General features: G+C 34.7%; 1 protein-coding gene and 1 long non-coding RNA gene across 2 annotated transcripts in view; one reads left to right on the forward strand and one right to left on the reverse strand.

Moving 5' to 3' along the window:
• The window catches only part of LOC149801874 (uncharacterized), a 25,493-nt gene extending 3,426 nt beyond the window's left edge, over positions 1-22,067 (forward strand). The window contains exons 2-3 of the long non-coding RNA XR_016420730.1: positions 13,764-13,989; positions 21,312-22,067. This is a non-coding gene — a long non-coding RNA (uncharacterized LOC149801874). The remainder of the gene's footprint in view (positions 1-13,763; positions 13,990-21,311) is intronic.
• Positions 9,502-22,726, reverse strand: part of LOC149801875 (uncharacterized) — a 75,638-nt gene continuing 62,413 nt past the window's right edge. The window contains exons 16-18 of the mRNA XM_089956262.1: positions 19,004-19,089; positions 16,156-16,226; positions 9,502-12,447 (exon numbers count right to left, since the gene is read on the reverse strand). Of these exons, the coding sequence (XP_089812388.1) occupies positions 12,255-12,447; positions 16,156-16,226; positions 19,004-19,089 (350 nt within the window). The 3' untranslated portion in view covers positions 9,502-12,254. The remainder of the gene's footprint in view (positions 12,448-16,155; positions 16,227-19,003; positions 19,090-22,726) is intronic.

Here is a 22,726-nt window from a genome sequence, read left to right on the forward strand (position 1 = left end):
GCCTATACCAATGTTTTCCATATAGCCAAATAAGTCATAACAATCTTAAACAACCACCGATTTTGATAAATTTGATATCAATTTATAGGTTCTCGTCAGTCTAAATCGATCTAACCCAACAGACCTGTGTAAAATGCAAACTAAAAAGTTGGTAGTTTTTGCACAGTATCGCTTGCGACTTTACCTATCTTCACATTCTTGCTATGTGCTTCTATCCTTGCCTTTTTGCGATGGTGCCACATATTTCGAAGCTAACACTATATATCTGAAGTATAAATTTAAAACTATATGACAGTATATGATATGTATTTGTATCTTTTTAAGTATGTCTTCGTTTGTCTATGATCATATACCTAATGCCTTTATAATAGAACGTATTCATAAAGTCAAATAACTCACATTAATCTTAAACCTTTACCGAATTTGGTAAGTAAGATATAGGTTGATTGTTTTTTATTTGGAAAAAAACAGGTTTGTGGAAAAAGATTTGTTTAAAAATTAAAACAAAATGTTTTAATCTTAATTATAATATCACTTGACTCATTACATATCAATAAATCACAGGTTTATTAAAAATCGGGGGAGGGGAGGGGAGCGTTGCAATTTAGCAATTAGATGGCAGACACATGCAGTTGGGTGTGGATTTGGGCATGGATTTGGGTGGATTTGGGTGTTTCGTAACACCGTTAACGTACAGACATGACCTCAGAATTGGTCGGCGTCACAGGGGCTCGTATCGTTGCTTAAAATTGACCTGTCATATATGTACTATATAATAACTACATAATACATATATGACTGGTCAATTTTAAGCAACGATACGAGCCCCTGTGGTCGGCATTGGGATAATATCCAAAGTTGGATAGTAAATCGCCAGATTCAGAATGCTTATTTAGCAACCGTGGCGCAGAGTCGTGGTCAAAAGTGTATTAAGTGCACATCCATAACAAGAACATGAAGTCCACAGCCAGAGCTAAGGGGGCAAGGGCCTGTTTTTACGTACAAATGTAATGCCACAATCAGCAACCTAGTATAAAAAATCATAAATAAAATCAAATACACAGGTGAGGTTAAAAAGGTCCATATTTTTAGATACCTATATTAAAACAAAGCATAATAATATTGTCCACTTGACCAGAGAGGTCAATGGCAGTTCATGGCAGAAGAAGTTTATGCACCCCAACCCCAAATTTCTACCGGCAATTTTCATGTCCGAAGGTCATTTTTGACACCATGTAATGCTCACAGTGCAAATACAAGCCCTTTTCCTAGATGACAGTTCTGCAAAACAATGTGTACTAAACAGGCTGATGCAATTGAAAATAGTTGTCATCCAAGCTGTTTTTGAGATATTCTACTTGCCCCAAACCCATATGTTTACTGTTATGGGAGGTTAGCTCTTCTTCTTAGCCGACTATTAGTATTTCACTATCAACATACTGCAGAGTAGCTATGGAAGGTGTACATGCCTGATATCATTTTCAAGAACAACACAAGCTCGAAACACCTAGTTCACAAATATATCCATATCTTTAAACAGTAAACAATAATGCCTGAAAGAGTCACACCATAGCCTTAAGTTAAGAAATTTGCCAGGGGTACAATTTACGAATCTGGACCCTTCCACCTAATATCCACATTAAAATCCAAGTGAAGAGTAATTTCCCTTTATGGACCATTATTGCTGACTTGCAACCAAAGGGGCTCTATCGTTGCTTACAATTTACCTGTCATACATGTACTATATAATAACTACATGTACGACAGGTAAATTGTAAGCAACGATACGAGCCCCTGTGCTTGCTAACAACAACCCCACCTCCAACCTAGTAAATGTGTTACCGCTGTTTCACCAAGTAAAGTGTAATATCAATGATCCTTTGTGCACAGAGGAGTGAAATATAAAGACCTTGTTTTCTTCTCACGGCTAAAGAATCTCTCTCTCTCTCTCTCTCTCACACACATTTAGATACGTCAGTGCATCGAGACAAAATCATTACATACTTTTCTAACTCTTACAGCATAAATCTTTATGTACAAATTTAAACCTGAATTTTGAGCTACTATTATTCAAGATAAATTTTCCATTGGTATATAAAAAGTGATTTGATGTTCATAATTTAATTTGATGCAATGATAGATGATGTCACAGCTTTCTCATCAACATCCGCGGCTGGGACCAAAACTTGTTTATATCATATTTACAAAGGTATAGATCCCTCTCACATACATGTAAGAGAACAACTTAAAAAGTGAAAGAAATTTATAGTCCCAAAAATATGCCTCTATTCCACATCACATGCTGAAAACAAGCAATAAGCGTTAATTTGCTTCATCACTCACAACATTCGAACTACAGTCTAAAAGAAGTTAATATATTATCTTCCCATGAACGTTAAGATTTCTGCTTGCGAAAATTCTCATATGGGTTTCCTTCATGTCCATCAATGTATAAAATTATTTTCATGTATATCATTTAGCTTCTTTCCTTCTTTAAGTATCATCATTCACGATTTTTATTTGTGTATTTTACCGCACAATCTGTTTATCATGTAAGGTGTCTGTACCACATTTCAAGACATGCATCTGAGCTTACAAACACAAAAATTCATATAATTCTGTTTTGTTCCAGATGTCAATGCCAGAAGCTGAAATTCGTTAATCTAGACAAAAATGACCTCATAACAACTATATACAAGAACACCAACATGAAAGCACTGTCATGGATGAATTGTTATGACTTTATAATAGAATTACAACACAGATTCGATTTCGTTTTCTAGACCCCCCCCCCCAAATGTCTGTGAATGTCTTTTAGTGTAAATTTCTCTCTCTCTCTCTCATACACACACCACCACCACCAAAGTAAACAATTGTCATAGCCCCATACTAACTCACAATTTAAAAAAAAAAAATCTTGCACAAGTCATGTTTGGAATACAAGGATTTACATAATCAGTCTAAAATCCTCATCGGGAACCAAAACAAGTAATGACACTGTCTTGCAACAGTTAGTATATCTGCTAAGATATTTAAAATTCTGTGTGCAATGAGCGCGTATCATGCAGCGCTTGTACAAACACCCGATGCCTAAGAACCCTTACAGATAAATGTTGAGTCGTTAGAACTGGATTTCATCTTTAGCAATGATATTGATGTTTTCAATATGAAAGATTTTGGAAGACCATTGTTGGGTTCATTATATTTTGTTGTTCATATACTAGACTCATTATTTATCAATACTTTTGATTGACTCCATCCACTATAAAAACTGGGTACGATAACTAAACACAATCCTGACTCACGCTGTTAACATGTTATCCAAACCATCTGTAACAGTAAAAATAATTCAGCCATTTGCTACACTATGTGTTTTAATCTCTTCTTTGCTGGTCAAAATTCTTTTGTATAATGTAAATGAAGTTACTAAGCGTGGTGCTACGGGCTCATTAGCGATTTGTTCATCCACGTATTGTTTTGTTGTAGCATCAGCATCATCAACATACTCCTTGATAAATGCAACCGATACACCAGGGTCTCTGATTGCCCCGTTTTCAGTGATTTCAGCTAGGTTCTTTGCAACAGCGTCCTTCAGTCTGACAACAATATATTTAATGTCCACGTTAGACATTTGCAATTTACCAGTTTGAGCTTGAAAACTCACAAGTTCACCTGGGTGGCTATCAACAGCAACTCGACTGGTAAACTCAGTCAAATCTGCTTTGGTTACAAAGTTGCTCAAATCCACACAGCACCATGTTCTATAATATTATAGTACTTTAATGTAAAATCAATATGTTTTTGCTGGATTGGGCTTGATGAAGCATTGCTTCCTACTAGTGCATGCAATGCTTCAACAAGAAGATGACCACATATAGGAAATCAAGCAGAGTCTACAATGACAGAGTTGAATAAGGCAGTAGTTGTTATCCACAATGTATGTTAGTGCCCTTTGTGAAATAATAACTACAACTGCTGGTGCAAGTCCATATGAATTGAAAAATAAACGCTGTCGAGGTGTCATCACGTATGCAACCCAATGAGTGCCAGGTCCTGTTGCCGAGTCTAGGTTGACAGTGCTGGTTATACGTGCGCCGTACACCATAGACCTAAGTTAATTTCACATAAAGACACTATGAAAATGCCTGATTGATTTTACCATCTCAAGTAAGGAATTCAAATAAATTAATTTAGCAAAGACAAGGGGTGAACGATTTGACAATGAAACAATGGATATAGTTTACTCAGGTAGTAAACAACGTAGAATTTTACTTGTGTAGTAAAATGAATTCACTCGGGTAGTGAAATTATGGTGATAAAAAGGGACAGATATACAACTTATCTTTACAGTCCCAAAAGATACAATGGGTTTTATGGTTAATTGCTGTGGTTGGCTTTTCAGCTTGCACCACGTCAACCCCAATCACTGATAACTTTGAACACTAAGGTCACTCTAGACCCTCTAGACACCCTAGATACTCTGGACACCCCAGACAGCTCTACACACTCCGGATACACCGGACACTCGGAACACTTCGAACACTCCAAACAGCTGAAAATATATCCAATACCATGTACTATACATGACACGGGCATAATAACGTAATGATGTTATACACGGTAGGTTATATGGATTACATATCTGGTACAATAATTACACAACAACAGGTTCAGAAGTAAACCTAACCCTGCTCGATAAGAATCCTACTGTACTAAACATTTCTTAAAAACATAGCTTTATATTACTAATATAAACCCCTTGCTAAGTCGCAAACAAGAATAGAAATATGTGCATTATATTGTGTAAACCAAAGCTAAATAGCAAACATACAAAAGTAAACGTGGTAGTACAATAATTATATCTTATATAAAAGAAATGAATAAACTTACCTACCTCTACAGCTGAAGATATGCAAGTCATTATAGTAGACTGTTGACTGACAAGACTATCCGTAATGTAAAGAGCTTTACCTACGGGGATGTATTTATACACAGATATTGTCTGTGCCCTGAAGGCATTCGGTTCTTCCCATCGAAAGCACTTCACAAATGCGGCATAGGATGAACTGAACTAATTATTTCAAAATACAACACAATATACATAAATCACCCTCGGGTATCGTTGTACATGGAAAAACGAAACCCGAGTACATGTATTTAATAAACAAAAAAAGTTTGTACAATTCCGTGACAACGCAAATCAATTCGACAAAAATTTTCCAGAAGTCAAATGAAAGTAGCTGGAGTTGATCATCAATGGCAAGCCAATTTAGTGGATGTCTCTCATAGTGCAGTTGAGATTACTAATATTTGTTTTGCATTGCATTATCAATGTGTTTTTTAGAATTGGCTTTGGTTGTTCCTTTAATTTTTAAACCAAGTTCAGAGTTAGCATAAGCTATCAAAGAATTTGACACCCTCTACGTGGGTGGGGGGGTGAAGGGGACACCACATGTCATCTGTATGTGCGAGACATGTAGTTTCACATCAGAGAAAAATTCTACAAATATGACTGAAAATGAGAATCTCTACAGAAATGTGGAGATGTAGGGTAGGTTGTTTCATGCAACCGGACAAGAGGATAGTGACAGTACAAGGTTTGAAACTTTCTGGGAGAAATGTAAGTTGCACAATTAAAATATTGTCAGCCGTCGGATTTCTTCATATCAAGCCAAACCCATGCCCCAGACACAATGCTCAGAAACGAAGAACTTACAGATAACGGGTTCGAATCCTGGCCGATTTATACCAGAAACTTGTAAAAATGGTACACGCAGCTGCCTTGCTTGGTGCTCAGCATTAAGCGGTGCCCCAGTGCTAGATACCACTATAAACAGCGACACTGCAGACATCAAAGAGATATGACTAATACTGTTAAATGGTGGTTTAGCATTAGATGCTGGTAGGGATCCAGGAAATCGTGTTTTTGAGCATGGCGAGGTTGATGTTATGGTCGTTTTATATGGTATACAGCAAGAACTCAGGTCGCTCAACCATAACTATTTGAGCCTGAATGGCAATATCGACAATTTATTTAGATATGAACGCCTGCATGAAGACTATGAGACGCTGCAGCACAGTTTTCAAACCTTTGAAAAATGCTGTGACCATTTGTAATCGCAGTCCCGATGGAATAATCTAACATTCTATGGATCTGATGAACCTACTGTCCTCGAAACCTGGAAGCTGTGTGAGAAGAAATCAAAACACACACACTGGACATCCTTGAGAATGGTACAAAGCCAAGACCACTTACTGCCTAATTTGCAAACTTTAAAGATTAACAAAATATGCAGTCAACTCTAAAGACAAAGCAGAAAGAAAAAGGTACAAACTGGTCAAATCTGCACCCCATCACCAAAGACTACACCCAGATCATGAGAGACAATTGGAAGGCATTGGTACAATTCATGCTAAAAGCTAGAAATAACAGTGAAAATTTCCAATTAAAAGACAAATACATAAACAGGAATGCGGTCAGAGCCCTCACATGCAACACGTGAAAACAACAATACGCATTTGTGTTCAGACATTGAAGGCTTGTTCAAGTATCAATCTCAATCAAACTTTCAGTCATTTATCACAGGATCTGACATCTGCACGTTTTGTGAAACTTGGAGCAAGTCATAAATTCAATTTGACGGTTTTGGAGAAGAATACTTTACGTTTAAAAACAGTAGGAAGAAAACAAAGAATTTATGCAGATAGTCAGCAGGGGTGACTGTATTTGATCACTGCTAGACACAATATTTCACAAGATGACTATCAGTATGTCCAAAATATAATGAAACATTTAAAACTACAATCCCATGAGACTTAAATAATTAATATGTCAAAAAGGATTCAGAGTTGTTTTGTAATACATTTAAAGCCCTTAGAAATTTATGATGCCCTGTATTAATATAATATAATATAATATAATATAATATAATATAATATAATATAATTGATAAGAAACTGCACACACAATTACCGTTGGAGTGGTACAAGTTGCATCATACAGAATTTACAAAATTATGTGCAACGTTTATCCGCAAGAACTCGATCATCAGCGCTGTCAGCATCCTCATCTTCGGACGATTCAATCTCAGAAACTTCTATGTCCGAATCGAAATCTCACAAAATATCCAACTAATGAACATATCTTTCCTCAGCTTGCTCAGTATTTTCAAGATCAAACCCGAGAAACTCCTCATTTTTGCTCTCATCAAAAATCACTCTTACGTCCGCCATCATTTACGATTTTTCATGACCAGAACACGTGTAGTTAAACCGCTTTCAAAACAGGAGCCCTTAGCTTCTGAACAATTCAAATTTCCGCAAATGAAAGTAAAATCTTTTCTGATTGGTTTAATAGTTGTTAGTTCTTGGAATAAACCCATTTCTAACCAATCAGAGACGTTGAATCTAACACACATTCATCACGCTTGGAGACGGGATCGGCCATTGAATGCAGTAAAAAAATCACGACTACAGGCGGGATCGGCCATTGAATGCAGAAACCGGATCACGCCTACAGACGGGATCGGGGCTTAAAGGGTTAAAGGTTAGCAATGTAGTTGGAATTGCTGACAGATTTTCATGATACGTTCAGTATCAAAAGATGTATTAGTATGTCACCACATAGATATGCACACTCTAACCATATTAATTAGATGATGAGGTCCAATTGAGAGATGATGTTGAATTTTTACATGACAAGGCCAACAAAGTTACATATATCTATATTGAATGAACCTTTGTGATCATTGGATGATCCAATTTATGCCTGTTAGAAACTTGAAACTGACAACTACAGTGGCAACTACAAATGGTAGCTAACATGGGCAACTACAACTGGCAACTATAAAATAGATTATAATCATACAAGACAATTTGATGACAAGGAATGATGCAATGTTTTGGATGTACCCATACAGTTACCAAACTGTTGTAAAGACTATCCATTCGCTGAAGATGAGTTAATATCATATATTGGAGAATTATTACCTTTCACAACACAAACTGATAATGACAGAATGGGTATGGAAACCAAGCTATTATGTACATGACATATATATATATATAATTGGTATTCTTTGGTAGTTATTTTGATTTTCATTTTTTTTATTTCATTTCATGCTATTGTAATGTAACATTGTATGTTGGATTTAACCTTGTCCAAAATCAAGTTTATTTTCTTCTTGACCTGAATTATTGTTTTTTATAAATTCTCCAAACAACTAATACATAGCTAAATTATTCTCAATATGTATGGGTTTAATATTACTATCATTATTAATATAAGTTAACATGTTTATTTGGGTCTGAGTTTAGGTTATTTGAATTCCCCTGGCATACATGATACGGTCTGGGTTATATATTATAATTTTAGTAATTTTAGTTACAGACTTTCTAATTATAACTAACATTGTATTTTTGTAAACATTGAGAAGTTTCTAGAAGGTTAATTTCCACTAGGTAATAGTTTGTTTTTTTTATTTATAGAAAATACTAATTCTGACCTGAGGTCAAGTTGAGGACTATATAATATTTTTGTGGGAAAAATTATTCATTTGTGCTTTAACATCTGAGCAGGATCAAGTTATTGTTGTGTACAGTATTTGATTTGGAATTAATCAAATTATTTATTCTCTGGATATATAAAGTGCTCTGATTATATTCTTGGAAAAGAGACTTGAATTTACAGCGAAATTTCAGAACCAGAATTTGATTCATAGATTGTACTCCTGTGACCTAACAAGAGACCGTTATCAAATCAACACTTTACAAGCCATCACAGGCACATCACCACTTTCAGCATTGGACTTAATTTCGATTTCCACTAAAGTTTATTCAGAATTTTAATTATTATGACTTGTGTCTGTAATTCTACGATTATTGAGGATTTATTTGGAAATACCTTAAGTTCCTTTTTTACATTTTCACTTAGTATTCTAGGAAAATAAATTATTTGTTCAGTATTACTAAGCTTGTTGCTTTTTGCTCTTTTCTGTTACTTATTTTAGGAGCAGTGGAAAAATAGTGTATGTTCTCTAACAAACTTCTTAGTTTAGCTTTTAAATAACAAATTCCTGTACATTAATGATAAAAAGTAATTGTCAAGGTTTCCAGGATATTTTTACTAAGTTCAAATTCCAGTTGTATTTTATCACCTCCTTAAAAATCAGCAGGGTACAGGAACCCTGTTACACAGTGCATTTAAGCTCCTTTTGGTTGCAACTTTAGAACTGCCAAATGCCCTTTCTTGCCTCAAAATATCACTCAACATTACTACTCAATTAAAATTAGAACTATAAAAACAACAGAACCACTAGATTTAATCTGAGGTTAGTTTAACTGGATATCAGTTATTACTAATTCACTAAAAACTCCACCAAACTAAGGAGCTAGTTGAGTACACATGTTGATTTTGCTCCATATGGCAGACTTTCTACTTGAAGAGATTTGCAGCAGAATGTCATTTCTGTGGTTTTTTTTAGGAAAAAATGAACACAATCCTTTTAATCCTTTTCCACATTTAATCCTCATACTATCATCATATACACATTGCTTGATTGGTACTTACATAGAAAGTAGATGCAATAATGTTAAAAGAATATAGTAACAAAAAATTCAACACACAATGTTTCCAAAATCTCATTTAAGATCTTTCTTGATTTGTGACATGGCAATACAATACAAATTTCTAAAAATATGTATAATTTCTTAATTATTTTCAATTTATCAATCAACAAGGCTTATTAATAAATAATCTTAGAATTAGAACCCTTTAGAAGTGTCTGACAGTCCACAAATGGTGACTGCAATATGTTTCCTGGAATAGATGTTCCATTACAGAACAATGTTGAATTATGCCCCTTTTATACAATTATTGTACAAAGCTTTAAGACCAAAATTTTATAACATTAACTAAGAAATAAAAAGAAAGACCATTGAGAAGGAAATACATTTTTAAATAGCACAATACTTATGCATTGATGATTCTATGAGTTTTCCATGAATGATAAAAAGATCCATAAAATACAGTTCCTGTTTTGATAAGGCAATTTTCTTTATAAATAAAGCAGTATGGAAATAGAAATGACCAAATATTATGAATTTATCAATTAATGAAATTTACATAGTATCTCAGAATGTACCCAGATAATGAATCCAATATTCCATTTCCAGATTCTGGGAAAATTATTATTTCTTTGGTATTCAAATTCACAGAATGAGAAAGGTGTTTGGGTCTGTCCATTTTGTACATACGCATAGAGGGGGGTAACCCAAATGCATACGCTTGCCTATGGGGGGGGGGTCTACTGATAATGTATGTACGCATAGGAAATGGTGTGTGTGAAACCGCGATAATAATTTGTCTAATACGTAACCTGTTTAGTCAGCTTTTGAATTTTAGCAGACACTAGACAAACTTTTTAAAGTTACGCAGCTTATTTCAACATCAGTGGACTATCTGTTTTATTAAACATGTTAATGTTATTAATCCTTGATCGTTTCTGCATGGACTGAATATAGGCCGTTCTATAGAATCTGAGATGGGGGTGCATCAAGCATATGTACGCAGGTGGGGGAGTGTAACAAAGTATGCATGTGTACAGGGAGGGGAGTAGGGGTCAAGCTTTGCTAGATTTTTGCGGACATACTAAATGGATGGCCCCTTGTATTGTTTCTTTAGTACTTAAATTCACAGAATGAGAAAGGGGTTCTATTGTTTTTATTTGATACATAAATTCACAGAATGAGAAATGGGTTCTATTGTTTTTTTTTTGGTACTTAAATTGCATAAGTCAGCAGAAAACAACATTAACATCCTTCATATTTTGACTCTTATTTGCTACTATAGATTTGATCTCTTGCTTCTTGAAAAATATGGAAATCATGTGATCTGACTCTTGCATATAATCATTGAACATTATCAGATGACAAACTGTTTAGCTGATTCATTACAGTGATAACGATTTTAAGACGACAGAGATTTTATTTGAGAACATGGGATATGGCCATGTTTTGAAAAAGTGAAATTCATGGGCGCTTTTTTAAAATAGTGTACACGCCAGCAGTTCCAACATTTTGATGAAATAAAACTGGTGATGCAGAACTTGTAACTTATGGTTATCCAATGTATGTAAGATAAGCACACGATAGGTGGCACTATTCAGAAAATTACCGAAAACCTAGAATACCATGATACCGAAGAACCTGCAATATCATAAGAAGCTACCATATCAGTATAATATATATATATATATATTGACATGAAATGTAGACTCACTGATGACTTGTTAAAGCCTGTTTTTTAATCTAATTTCAACCTGGGGACTGCATTATCTCAGCTCTTGATTTGTTTTATTATGCAAATTAGTCCTCTAATATCAAGGGGAACAACTCATAAACATTGCAAAAATACAGCGCCTGAATATTATCTATGATTACTTTTTTAATGTTAGCAAAGACATAAAGGATATGTTTCCATCGAATGGATATATTTCATCATGTGCTGGAAAAACTCAGTATTTTCACTAGTGGCTTTACTAGAGGAAATTCTTTTGAGTTTTTCACCAGTGAGATGTAATATATCCAATATTCACTTTCTTTTCATTTTATAGTCAAACGTATTGGCTATCATTATGTACAACAGATTTTATTAGGAGATTTCTTATGGTATCTAGTATGATAATGTAAACTGTTTAACAATTATGTTCTGTTGTTTTGTGTACATTTGTATGGAAAGTATTAGTAGTTACATAATCTAAGTCCAATTCTAATATGTACATATTTAATGTATATCATCTGTACACTGCACATTTTGAGACAGCTCAAACCGGTGTGAGATTAGCCTTTGGCTCAACAGTCAATCAGTATAGTTATTATTATTATCATTATTACTATTACCCTTTAATAGCATTTGCATAACAAGCTGAAACATCAATAAAGCTCAATTAATGTATATAAGACAAATTAATGATTAACTGGTTCATTATATACTGCAAACACCATGCAATGTCTAACTTGTTTACAAATAAGAATTTTTTCACATGGAAGATGAATGCATCACACAAAATTACTAAAATCTTATGGAATATCTTGCAAGGTCTCACATGTACCTTAAAAATATCATAAATATCCATCATTTTAAAATTAACCACTTTTATGTCATGCTTTTAGTGACATGATCTACCAATTTCTTTGCTATAAGTAAACTGCAAATGTTCAATACTCAGATTTTATTACATCTCAAGTCCCTCTTTCTATTTAGCATTTTTATTTTTCTTAATGTTTTTGCCAAAAAACTGATTCATGTTTGCAGTGGCATTACTCCCAGCTGCTGATACCCCACCTCCCAATGAGGAGGTGATGTTGTTAGTCTCTTGTCGACCAAAGGATGATGTGATATCTGCAGCCTGTGTCATTCTCCCAGTAGAACTGGCTTCAAATGGGTTACTGGAAGAAGATAACAATTACTCAAATTATAAAAAGTGATCATAAATATAATCAAAGGAATAAACAAATACAAATATGGCATTTTAATGCATAACAAAGAACATAAACATCTAAGCTGAGAACACAGACCTGACTAAAATCTAAAAAGTGAGAGAGGGAAAGAAAGAGGAGAAAAAAAAACATATGAAGACATTACTTAGATTTATGGAGACAGGCACTTGTTAAATCGCTATACTGCAGTGATTCCAAATGTCTGGTCAGTAGTGGTAGAGATTTTTAAATTAAGCATTCATTTACTTAACCATGAGATGGACTATTAGGATATGGCTAACTTCGATTTCATAGTGGAACTGTCAAAATTGAAAATTTCCAGAAACCGTTAGTCGAAAACCTGGAAGGTCAAGTTGAGCCCAATGTTGGCACCTAGAGGAAAAGGCGGTAAATATATTTCATCCTGTTTGGTTACGCTAAATAATGGGTGTGTTTCCCACATGAAATTTCCAAGCTGTAAATATTCCCCCCATTGAAAAATCTAATTAGTCTAAGCTTTGCTACAAGAGTAAAGTGACAGGGGACTCCAAGAGGCAATCTGGAAGAAATTCTCTCATAAAACATTTGTCCAAGGGACCGGATGTCTGGAAGGTCGATGGACACAATTTTGGTGGTAGAAGTGAGAAACGCTTAGCACAAAGGGTATTTGCATCAAATTCATGAGATTCATTGATACCAATATAATATTTTGCTTGAATTATTTGATATGTGCATGAATTTATTTGTTTAAATTCGTAGATCAATTCTATTGATATAAGTATAAATGTGTTATATATATATGAATTCATACAATAATCTTCTTTATATAAGGTTGTCAAATTGTTTGAATCTGTCATCTTGTTTTTATAGGAATTTGGTTCTAAGAATTTCATGTATTACTTTAGTTAATATGAGTTATGAGAAGTCGTGCGAATTCACCGATCTTAGATAATTTCATGTATGCTAAAGACTTGAATGTGTGTATTTTTGTTGAACATAACGTAAAGCCAGGTAGTGAATTTCATTCATTCACTTGTGTAACTGAGACAAGAGTGGAACTTCTAAGCCTCATGTGTTAATGTAAAGTGATGAATTAGCCATTAGGAAGTACATTAATCTTATGAAACTAGGTTTGTTTTGGTCTGCCATGCTTGGCCCAATTAAATAGGCTTTGGTATCTGTTTCACTACCGATAGTAAGATCTGATAACAAGAGGGGAGTAATGTTCTATTCCCAGTTGAATAACCGACAGAAAATTCAGGTTGCTTCTCTGTTTATTTTAAAAGGGGAAAATAGCTCTTCAGACGTATTCCCAGAAGTATCCTCAGATAAAAGCACATGTGTATCTACATGCTTACATATCCACCTACCCACAAAAAATCTGAGGCTGAAAGGAGGCGAGACAGTAGGGAGGCAGGGAGAGAAAAAGAAAGGAAAAAGGCAAAAGGACAAAGAACAGCTACAGTGAAATTGGAGTGAACCAGAGATGAGCAAGTTATGCAATTGTACAAGGTAATGACTTCGATTGTTCACTCGATCATATAATGAACTAATTCTATCAGTAAAACAGATCAGCCATTTTTGTAAATATATTTGTGGTTTGAAATTCGGGGAAAGGTTTATTCCAAAAAGAAGTGTATCTTCCTAATGTATTGTGTTATCACCATTGCTTATGTAATTGATTAAATTTTGATTTTCTATGTACGGGGGCTCGGGTCATTCTGTTCTATATATCTGCTTACACCTCTGTTTATTCTACCTATAAGTTTACTCGATCCAGGCAATAACACCGAGGGCGATCTTCTCCTAGAAACGAGAGCCAAATAAAGCGAACACCTTGAAAGAAGGTACAATCTGCCAATCAACCCTCACCCTTTACAAAGAGAGGGGGTGTTTTACAATAATGTTATCTGTATAATGTTACCTGCATAATGCTGCCTGTATAATGTTATCTGCATAATGTTACCTGTGTGATGTTACCTATATAATGTTACCTATGTAATCTTACCTGTATAATGTCACATGTATAACTGGTTACTAAAATTTGCAACACCATTAAAATGAGGCATAAGCATGGAAAGAAATATATCCTGAGGCTTGGAAATCTAAAGATTCAAATGTTATCACCATTCTAATCCTGTTAAATCTCTGAAAAAACAATAATCAATTTCAAGAACTTGATGAAAACAAAACTTAACTGCGTGCTACAAATATAGTCAAGGGAGACCAACTATCCTTTAGGAACATATACTTACATATATCTATATTTTTTGTAACTCCTGGTACATGATTTTATCTAAAAAAAAATATCATTTTTATTTATGGCTGTAAATTCTACTGAATATCTTTAGTTAAATTTTGCATACATAACCCAAGTATCGTAAGAGTTTAGTATTGCATAGAATCTATAAATAGATGCTTCTGTATGTGTTGACAATTATTAATAACAATCTTAATAATAACACTTAAATGGCACTCATGGCTTAATTTCTTAGTGGCTGATGGGGTTTCAATGTTTCTAGAATAATTCGGTACCTTCCCATTGGTTGTGCTAGGCGACATGAATAGGCCAACTCGATGCAAAATGAGAAGTGTATTCTGATATATGGGGTCATTGCAAACTTGCAATAGACAGTGTATATAAAGAGAGAACTGAGTAATCAATTTCATTCCGATTTTGGAATCATTCACATTTTTTGCATTCCTGTAGTTAATTTGCAGATGTCTTTTATTTTGTACTTAGATACTCTTAGAGAGGGAAAACATTTGTTTGGACTGTTCAGTGGAAATAGAAAGTGCTCATTATTTGGACTATTTTAGAACTGTTATGAATTATTTTAAGGAATTCTGGACAGCACCATCTTGATAACATCATGGTTCTTGGAGGACTAGTACATTTCTGGCTTTGAAATTTATGAGAAACTTTTCATTCATTTTCATTCATTCATTTAGGACTTTCATAGACTTTTGTGAAGATTTGTTTGGATTCACATCATAATACTGTAGGTTCCTCTTACATTTTCATTTATAACTTTGATAATTATATTTTTTGTTAAGTTTTACAAAACTTGTTTAATTTTGCTTTTTCTCTTACTTAGTTTGTGACAATAGAATCACAAGTCCTTTTTACTAATAATGTAATAACCTCTATCGAGAAACCATAGAACTTTAAACTCAGAGACCATTTCATACTGGCCATTGACAGAAGGTGTGGTCTCTTGAGAAAGATTCTACTGGTATGGTCTCATGCACCAAAACCATTTTCCTAAAAGTCCAACATTTCCATGCATATCTCTTGGCACTTTTGTCCAACATCATGAAAAGCACTAAAAAAAAGAACACCTTTTTTCTATCTCAGAATTCATAAGGGAAGACTTACCAATGGTACAAAATTCATAATAGAAGACTTATCATTGGTACAGAAATCATATGGGAAGACTTATCAATGATACAAAACACATAAAGAAAGATTTAACACCAGTACAAAATTCATTAGGGAAGATTTATCATTGGTACAAAATTCATAAGGGATGATATATTATCGGTACAAAAATCATAAGGGAAGATTTATCATTGGTACAAGATTCATTAGCAAACATTTATCATTGGTACAAAAAAAAATCTAAGCTTTCCATATGTACGACTGTGTATCTTGAGATAGTTTAAAAAAATACAAACCTTATTTCCAAGTCAAAGCAGCCATCTGCTCCATATCTGTAGACGTTTTTGGACTTATCTGGCCACCTGACCTATAATAATAAGTTTTTATTTAAGTATGCAAAAAGAGTTACATGGATGTTCAAAATGTTATATTTAAAGAACAATTTTTAAATTGAGCAAGTAATTCACCTAAATAAGTAATACTTCTCTGCATATCAAACTACTATTTTTATCTCAAGAAAGATCTTCCCTAATTTCTCTAAAGGGTGGACAAATGTATATTTGAGACAGATTTTCATGTCCAACACAAAATATTTAAAATATTGGTCTCCAGGGCTTTACAGGGCCATGGGTGGCTGAGTGGCACTTGCCCCTTTATAGGGCCATGGGTGGCTGAGTGGCACTTGCTCCTTTATAGGGCCATGGGTGGCTGAGTGGCACTTGCCCCTTTATAGGGCCATGGGTGGCTGAGTGGCACTTGCCTTTACAGGGCCATGGGTGCCTGAGTGGCACTTGCCCCTTTACAGGGCCGTGGTTGGCTGAGTGGCACTTGCCTTTACAGGGCCAACAGTGCCTGAGTGGCACTTGCCTTTACAGATCATTCACTTCACCTCTGTCCATGAAAGTTTGAGTCTTGGCCCAACCAATGTGGGTATGTGAGAAAGCTTGTCAGAAGCTACCCATCGCTTGGTCAGTTCATCTCTGGGTCATTCCTGGTTCATCCTTCACCAAATACACTGATCATCATTTAAAGCCTGAAGTTTACTGATAAATGTCATTAAAACCCACAAAACCAAACCCCAGGGCTTTTGTACCTGAAATACACTCAAACCTAGTATATATTTGCTTATGTGTAAAATCTAGCTGCAAACAACAAAGACCCTGAAATGCTGTCGCATAATGCTCTAGCAGATCAGTGTTGAAGAAATACACCTCTAATAAGCAACAATTTGTAATCTGAGGTCATACTGATATAATTAAATTTATCTTTTCTCACTATGATTTCCAGCAATCTGATTGACTGCCAAGAATAGATTAATGGTTCCTAAAGTTGGCTGCTTACAGTAGGTTAATACTTTCTAAAGGTGACTGTCATCGACTGGTTAATACTTCCTCAAGCTAGTTGTTCAGGACAGGTCAATACATCCTAAGGATGGCTGCTTAAGTCATCTTCAACTTAGGTTTATATGCCTTTACATCAAAGCTTTATGAAAAAAATCCCATTTAAAGTGGTGCCCCTCTTATGTGGCCACCCCTTCTGTACCGGGAAAGTGGCCTTATAAGATGGGTGGCCTTTCCAGAGGGGGACTAAATATTTTGTAAGGATATGTAATGTATGTAGTAAGAAAGCCACTTACTTCAAAACACTTAATATCTTCATTTAATATTTTCGTTTAAAAGTAACATTAATTATTAAAAGGTTCTTCCTGTTATTATTGGTTCTGGATACATTTGAAGAAAAAAAGTGGCTGCACGTGAGGGGAACATTTTACATTTTTGTACTAATATGCTGGCCGCTGGTTGCATTAGAGGGGTGGCCATTCTTTAGGGGTACTTTTGAATACAAAACTCGTCATTGCCAAGGGATTCTGGCCGTAAGTAGCGGGTGGCTGCTGGCCAGGGAGGCCATTCAAGAGGGGGACTACTGTATATGACAATCACTTATAAAAAATGCACATATAAGCAAAGTTTGTGTCTTGATTAAGGTTAACTCAGTGATTACTTAACTTGTTGGCCTGTTTAACTTTCAGAGTAAAAGCTTCTGACTGTTAATTGCAGCATTTACTCTCTATTAAGTCTTTCATTAAAACATGGTTCCTGTGATACGGCAAGTATGGTAATGGATCCCATTTAATTAAGTCATAGTAAAATCATAGTGTCATTTATTTAATTCTAAGGTGGCTTCACATGGACTGTAATTTTGTTGCTCCGTTAACAGCTGTAGGGTCACAATATTAACCACAAATGGGTGTCCATTGCACGAGCCATAGGCAGGTTGTGAACAGAATACTTAGATTCATAAAGTGATGTTGTTTCATACAAGGCTTCTAAATATGTCAGTGCTTGTTCAACACAGATGATTCAGAATCATAGAGAATTCACTCACTATAAGCCCTTCATTATAAATTGGTTCCTGTAATAGGGAATTAGTGTGGTAATGGATCCCATTTAGTGAAGTGGTAGTAAAATCTAAGTAACATTTACTTGATTATAAGGTGATTTCACTATAATGTGGCACACTCTATATAGTGCTAATGGAAGGCATTATAATGAGGGAGTACTGTATAACATGATTATAATGAGGGAGTACTGTATAACATGATTTGTGTACATTACCATGCTGAAGGTGCATATCTGATCTTGTGCACCAAAAACCTAATATACAATAAAATAAAATGGCTCCAATTGTATCAGTCAGAACAAATATGTTCAAATTAAAAAAATGGGCTTGAACCATGAACAGTGGTATCCATCTCAGGAACCCCTTAAGAGAGGTCCCATTATTTTGTAAATCTCCTATTATAAGACTGTTCAGAAAAAAAAATGATGCCATACTAATCTGTGGAGCTCTTATGATAAGACTGATCTCCAAAAAGAAACCACACTATGCACCAAAGCTGTGCATGACAACACTGTTGTCCACTTGAAATGAAAAGAATGTATCTAATGTATTAGCAAGGGAAATTTACCCCTATGTAATAATCGGGCAAATGAGCATCCATTTAAAATAGGTGTTAATTTAAATTTCACTTTCGAAAGTTAGACAAGAAACTTCAGATGTTAATATCATGCTCTTCGTGTTGTTTCCATTTGATGTTCAAATATTGGACAGGTAACTTCAGTTTTATACATTGATTCCACGTACTATAACTTGGCCATCCTCCAAAACTCTGATTACAACCCCTTTTGCACCAGGTACACCATCTTGGTTGTCCCACTTCCAGTCTTTGCCTGTGAAAGAATTAAGACCAAAAACTTTATTGAAAAAAATGCAAAAAAGGTATCTCCATTTGGCCGCTGACATTTGAATTTATATTAATTAAACTTCTTTAACAAGTTGCAATTTTCTGTACAGTGGTCAATGATATTGAGAGTGTAGTTCATGGGGAGATACGGTACTTCAGGTGGTTGAAACCAGATAACATACAGCACCTGTGACCATCAATGGGTGATTACTTGTCATGTAGAACAAATAAGGTACTTTAATCAAAGTACCAATAAAACTGATATTTTTCACAAAACTATCAAAAGATAAGATTTATTTCAGACTCCCTAGTCGATATAACTAAATTAAAATATAACATATGAAAGTATTTTAAACATAAAAGAGCATGGGTAACTTAGGTACAAATATACAACTACAGATTGTTAAGAATAAAAATATGTAAGACATTAAAAGTCTTAGACTAATTGGTTCTTTCTATCTGTAATTTAAGTGAATGTCATAGTTCCACAAGGATTTCAAGATACAATTCTTACTATTAGATATTCTTGTCATCATTGAGAACACAGACTTTCTGATTATTTCTTCAAAACTGAATATATTATAGTTTACAAGAATGGTAGAGGCATGTTCTATCATGGAAGGTTATTACAATAATAGAAAATGAATACTATTATTGCAACCATATTGCATTTGTTCATATATCCATTAAAGATTGTTCACAAAGGAGTACAATACACTGTGCAGTAATAAGATGTACAGGGGGAGGTAATCTGAAAGAAGTTGACTGAAATATGATGCATACTGATTTTTGTGTATTATAAATGATATCATGCTTATATGTGTATTGTTCACATGTCTAATTATATCTCTAACCCTGTGATAGAAGGACTTATCAATGACATATCAACAGTAAAACTAAAATAACTGTAATGAAATAACACATTTGGTGTCAAATGTATCCCCATGTGTATATATTATATAATAAGGCAAAAAATACATTCCTGCCTCACTCCATTGCTTAAATGGAATGAACTGGATACCGCACTTCTCCATTACATATAGTACAATTGTCTGCAATACCAGTTAACAAGAGTAAGAACAATGTAGATGGGCATTCGAATATCAAGCAACTTTTTAAAGTGTCCAGTGATTGACTGAAATTGAACTCTATTCATGGCAGAATTTTTAGTTTACATATACCTGTGAACAGGATGTTCTACCTTAACATTTTACTACCTTCGTGTATTGTCATGGGCATAATCAGCTTCTAATACCCCCCCCCCATGTTAAAGCCTCCAAGAGTGTGCAGTTGACACTGAGATATAAAGCTTCTAATACCCCCCCCATGTTAAAGCTGCCTCCAGGGGTGGGATGGTTGACACTGAGATATAATCCTTTGATTAGCTTTGATTATTGCCATGGGCATAGTCGGCTTCTAATACCCCCACCATGTTAAGGATGGTTGACACTGAGATAAATTCAAACTGTGACAGCAAACCAGTAAAATATAGTCAACTTGAGGGCTCAGACAGAATGGGGACATGGTCTAAAATTTAAGCTGGAACAGGTATAATTTGTATATGAAAACTTCACTAAGATTTCAGTGTGATGAGAATTCTGGAATAGTACAGATGTGTGAGTCTGACACAGATCACTGTGCCCAAAGAAAGTGAAATTGTGTGGATAAGTGAAATCGAAAGGCCATTCCAAGATTTATTGTAACTTATCTCATAAAGGGGAATTTGAATTGGATTTAAAAGCTTTTTGTACTTAACTTGAATAAATTAGATTGTGTTACCTTCAATTACTGTAATTATGTTAATTGAGTCATGACATATATTTGTATTTATTAGAATGCTTGTGGTAGGATGTGGATTTTATTAGAATGTAATAAGTGTAGTTTGATGGTTATATGAAGTTAGATCCTGAGTTAGATATATATGTCTTAATTCTTATGATGCATGCAGTATGATTACTTCAAAAACTATGTTGTAGTTTACCAATATATCAATATTTAGATGGTGTATGAGTGTTACCATATTCACAGAAGTAATATTATTTGTTCATATTAATGCAAGGCATGTATGACTTATGTAACTGGAGATTTGTGGTTGTACATATGACCTTGTAAGGTTGGTGGCCCATTAATCTGATGGAAGGTCTGTGAGATGAATTCCTAAACGATAAGGTAGGGATGCAAGAAATTATATCCCTTGTATTCTTTCAGAAGCTTCCAGGGTGCATGCAACGCCGCACAATTGCAAAAGAAGGAGCAAGGAGAAGTCAAGAATGGAAGGAAGGAGGATGGAAAGGATGAAGTAGGAAGAAGTAAAATGAAGGATGAAGGAATGGAGGAAGTAGGAAAAAATAGAAGGAAGAAGGAAGGAAGGTGAAAGGAGGAAGAGGTGGAAATGAAAGAAAGGAAGGAACAAAGGATAAGAAAGACTGAAGCAGATAACCAAAAGGGCAACACAAAGAATAGTGGCTCTCTCACATGTACTGCTCTGGTGGCCTAGTGGTTAGAGCATCCACCTCAGATATGTGAGGTTGCAGGTTCGAACTACAGCCAAGTCATACCAAAAACTAATAAAAATGATACTAACAGCTGCCTTGCTTGCCGCTCAGCATTAAGAGTTAGTGTCAGAACTGGTCGGCCTGGTGTCAGGATAATGTGACTGGGTGGGACATCATGCTAGATATCTGCTGCATGATGCCCCAGTGCTAGACATTGCTATAAGCCACCACGCCGCAGACATTGTAGCGATATGACTAATATTGTCAAAAATACACACAAACACACACATACAGAGAACCCTATCAAACAAGGTTGTCAATACAGATGGTGGTTTAGCATTAGATGCTGGTAGGGGATCTGGAAGATGGTGTTTTTGAGCATGGCGAGGTTGATGTTATGGTCGTTTTATATGGTATACAACAAGAACTCATGTCACTCAACCGTAACTATCTGAGGTTGAATGGCAATGTCGACAATTTATTTAGTCAGATATAAATGTCGGACTGAAAAATTGGTGAATCTACATTAAAAATCCAGATCTCACACACACTCTCTCACATGTAGATCATAAAATTCTGAATGATGAATTAACATGCTAATTAGGAATTGGATTAACAAGGTCAATTATTATGTCTATTGTATTGAGCAGATTGAAGTCTTTATGTTGAATATATTTATTAATTTGATTCTTTACATTTTTAAATTTTTTTATCTATAGAATAGTGAGTTGTTATATGTATTTGGGTTTCGGCTTTGCTAATTTGAAATTTGTTAATGCACATCTTCTGCAGTATTACATATAATACCATAACTGGATCATGACACTGACTCTATGAAATACTGTATGTGAAAACTAATACAAGGGAAAATGCAAAACATCACATTAAAGTCCATTAAATATATAATATTTCACATATAGCATAATTGTTTTATTTCAACCTCAGTTGTACAGTTCATATATAAAGTGGTGTTTGATCACACTCTTGTTTCCTATACAAAAATATTGTATGCTAGTCTTAGTGATCCAGCCTCATATACAGGAGTGCAAAGCTGTCCAAACATGTGTCCAAAGCATTACTAGAATACAGCTGATGTTGGTATAAACTATTAAAAACAATTTTTCCAGT

Source organism: Sinohyriopsis cumingii, chromosome 4 (assembly GCF_028554795.1).
Source record: "Sinohyriopsis cumingii isolate HCF-2022 chromosome 4, ASM2855479v2, whole genome shotgun sequence".
Lineage (NCBI taxonomy): Eukaryota > Metazoa > Mollusca > Bivalvia > Unionida > Unionidae > Sinohyriopsis > Sinohyriopsis cumingii.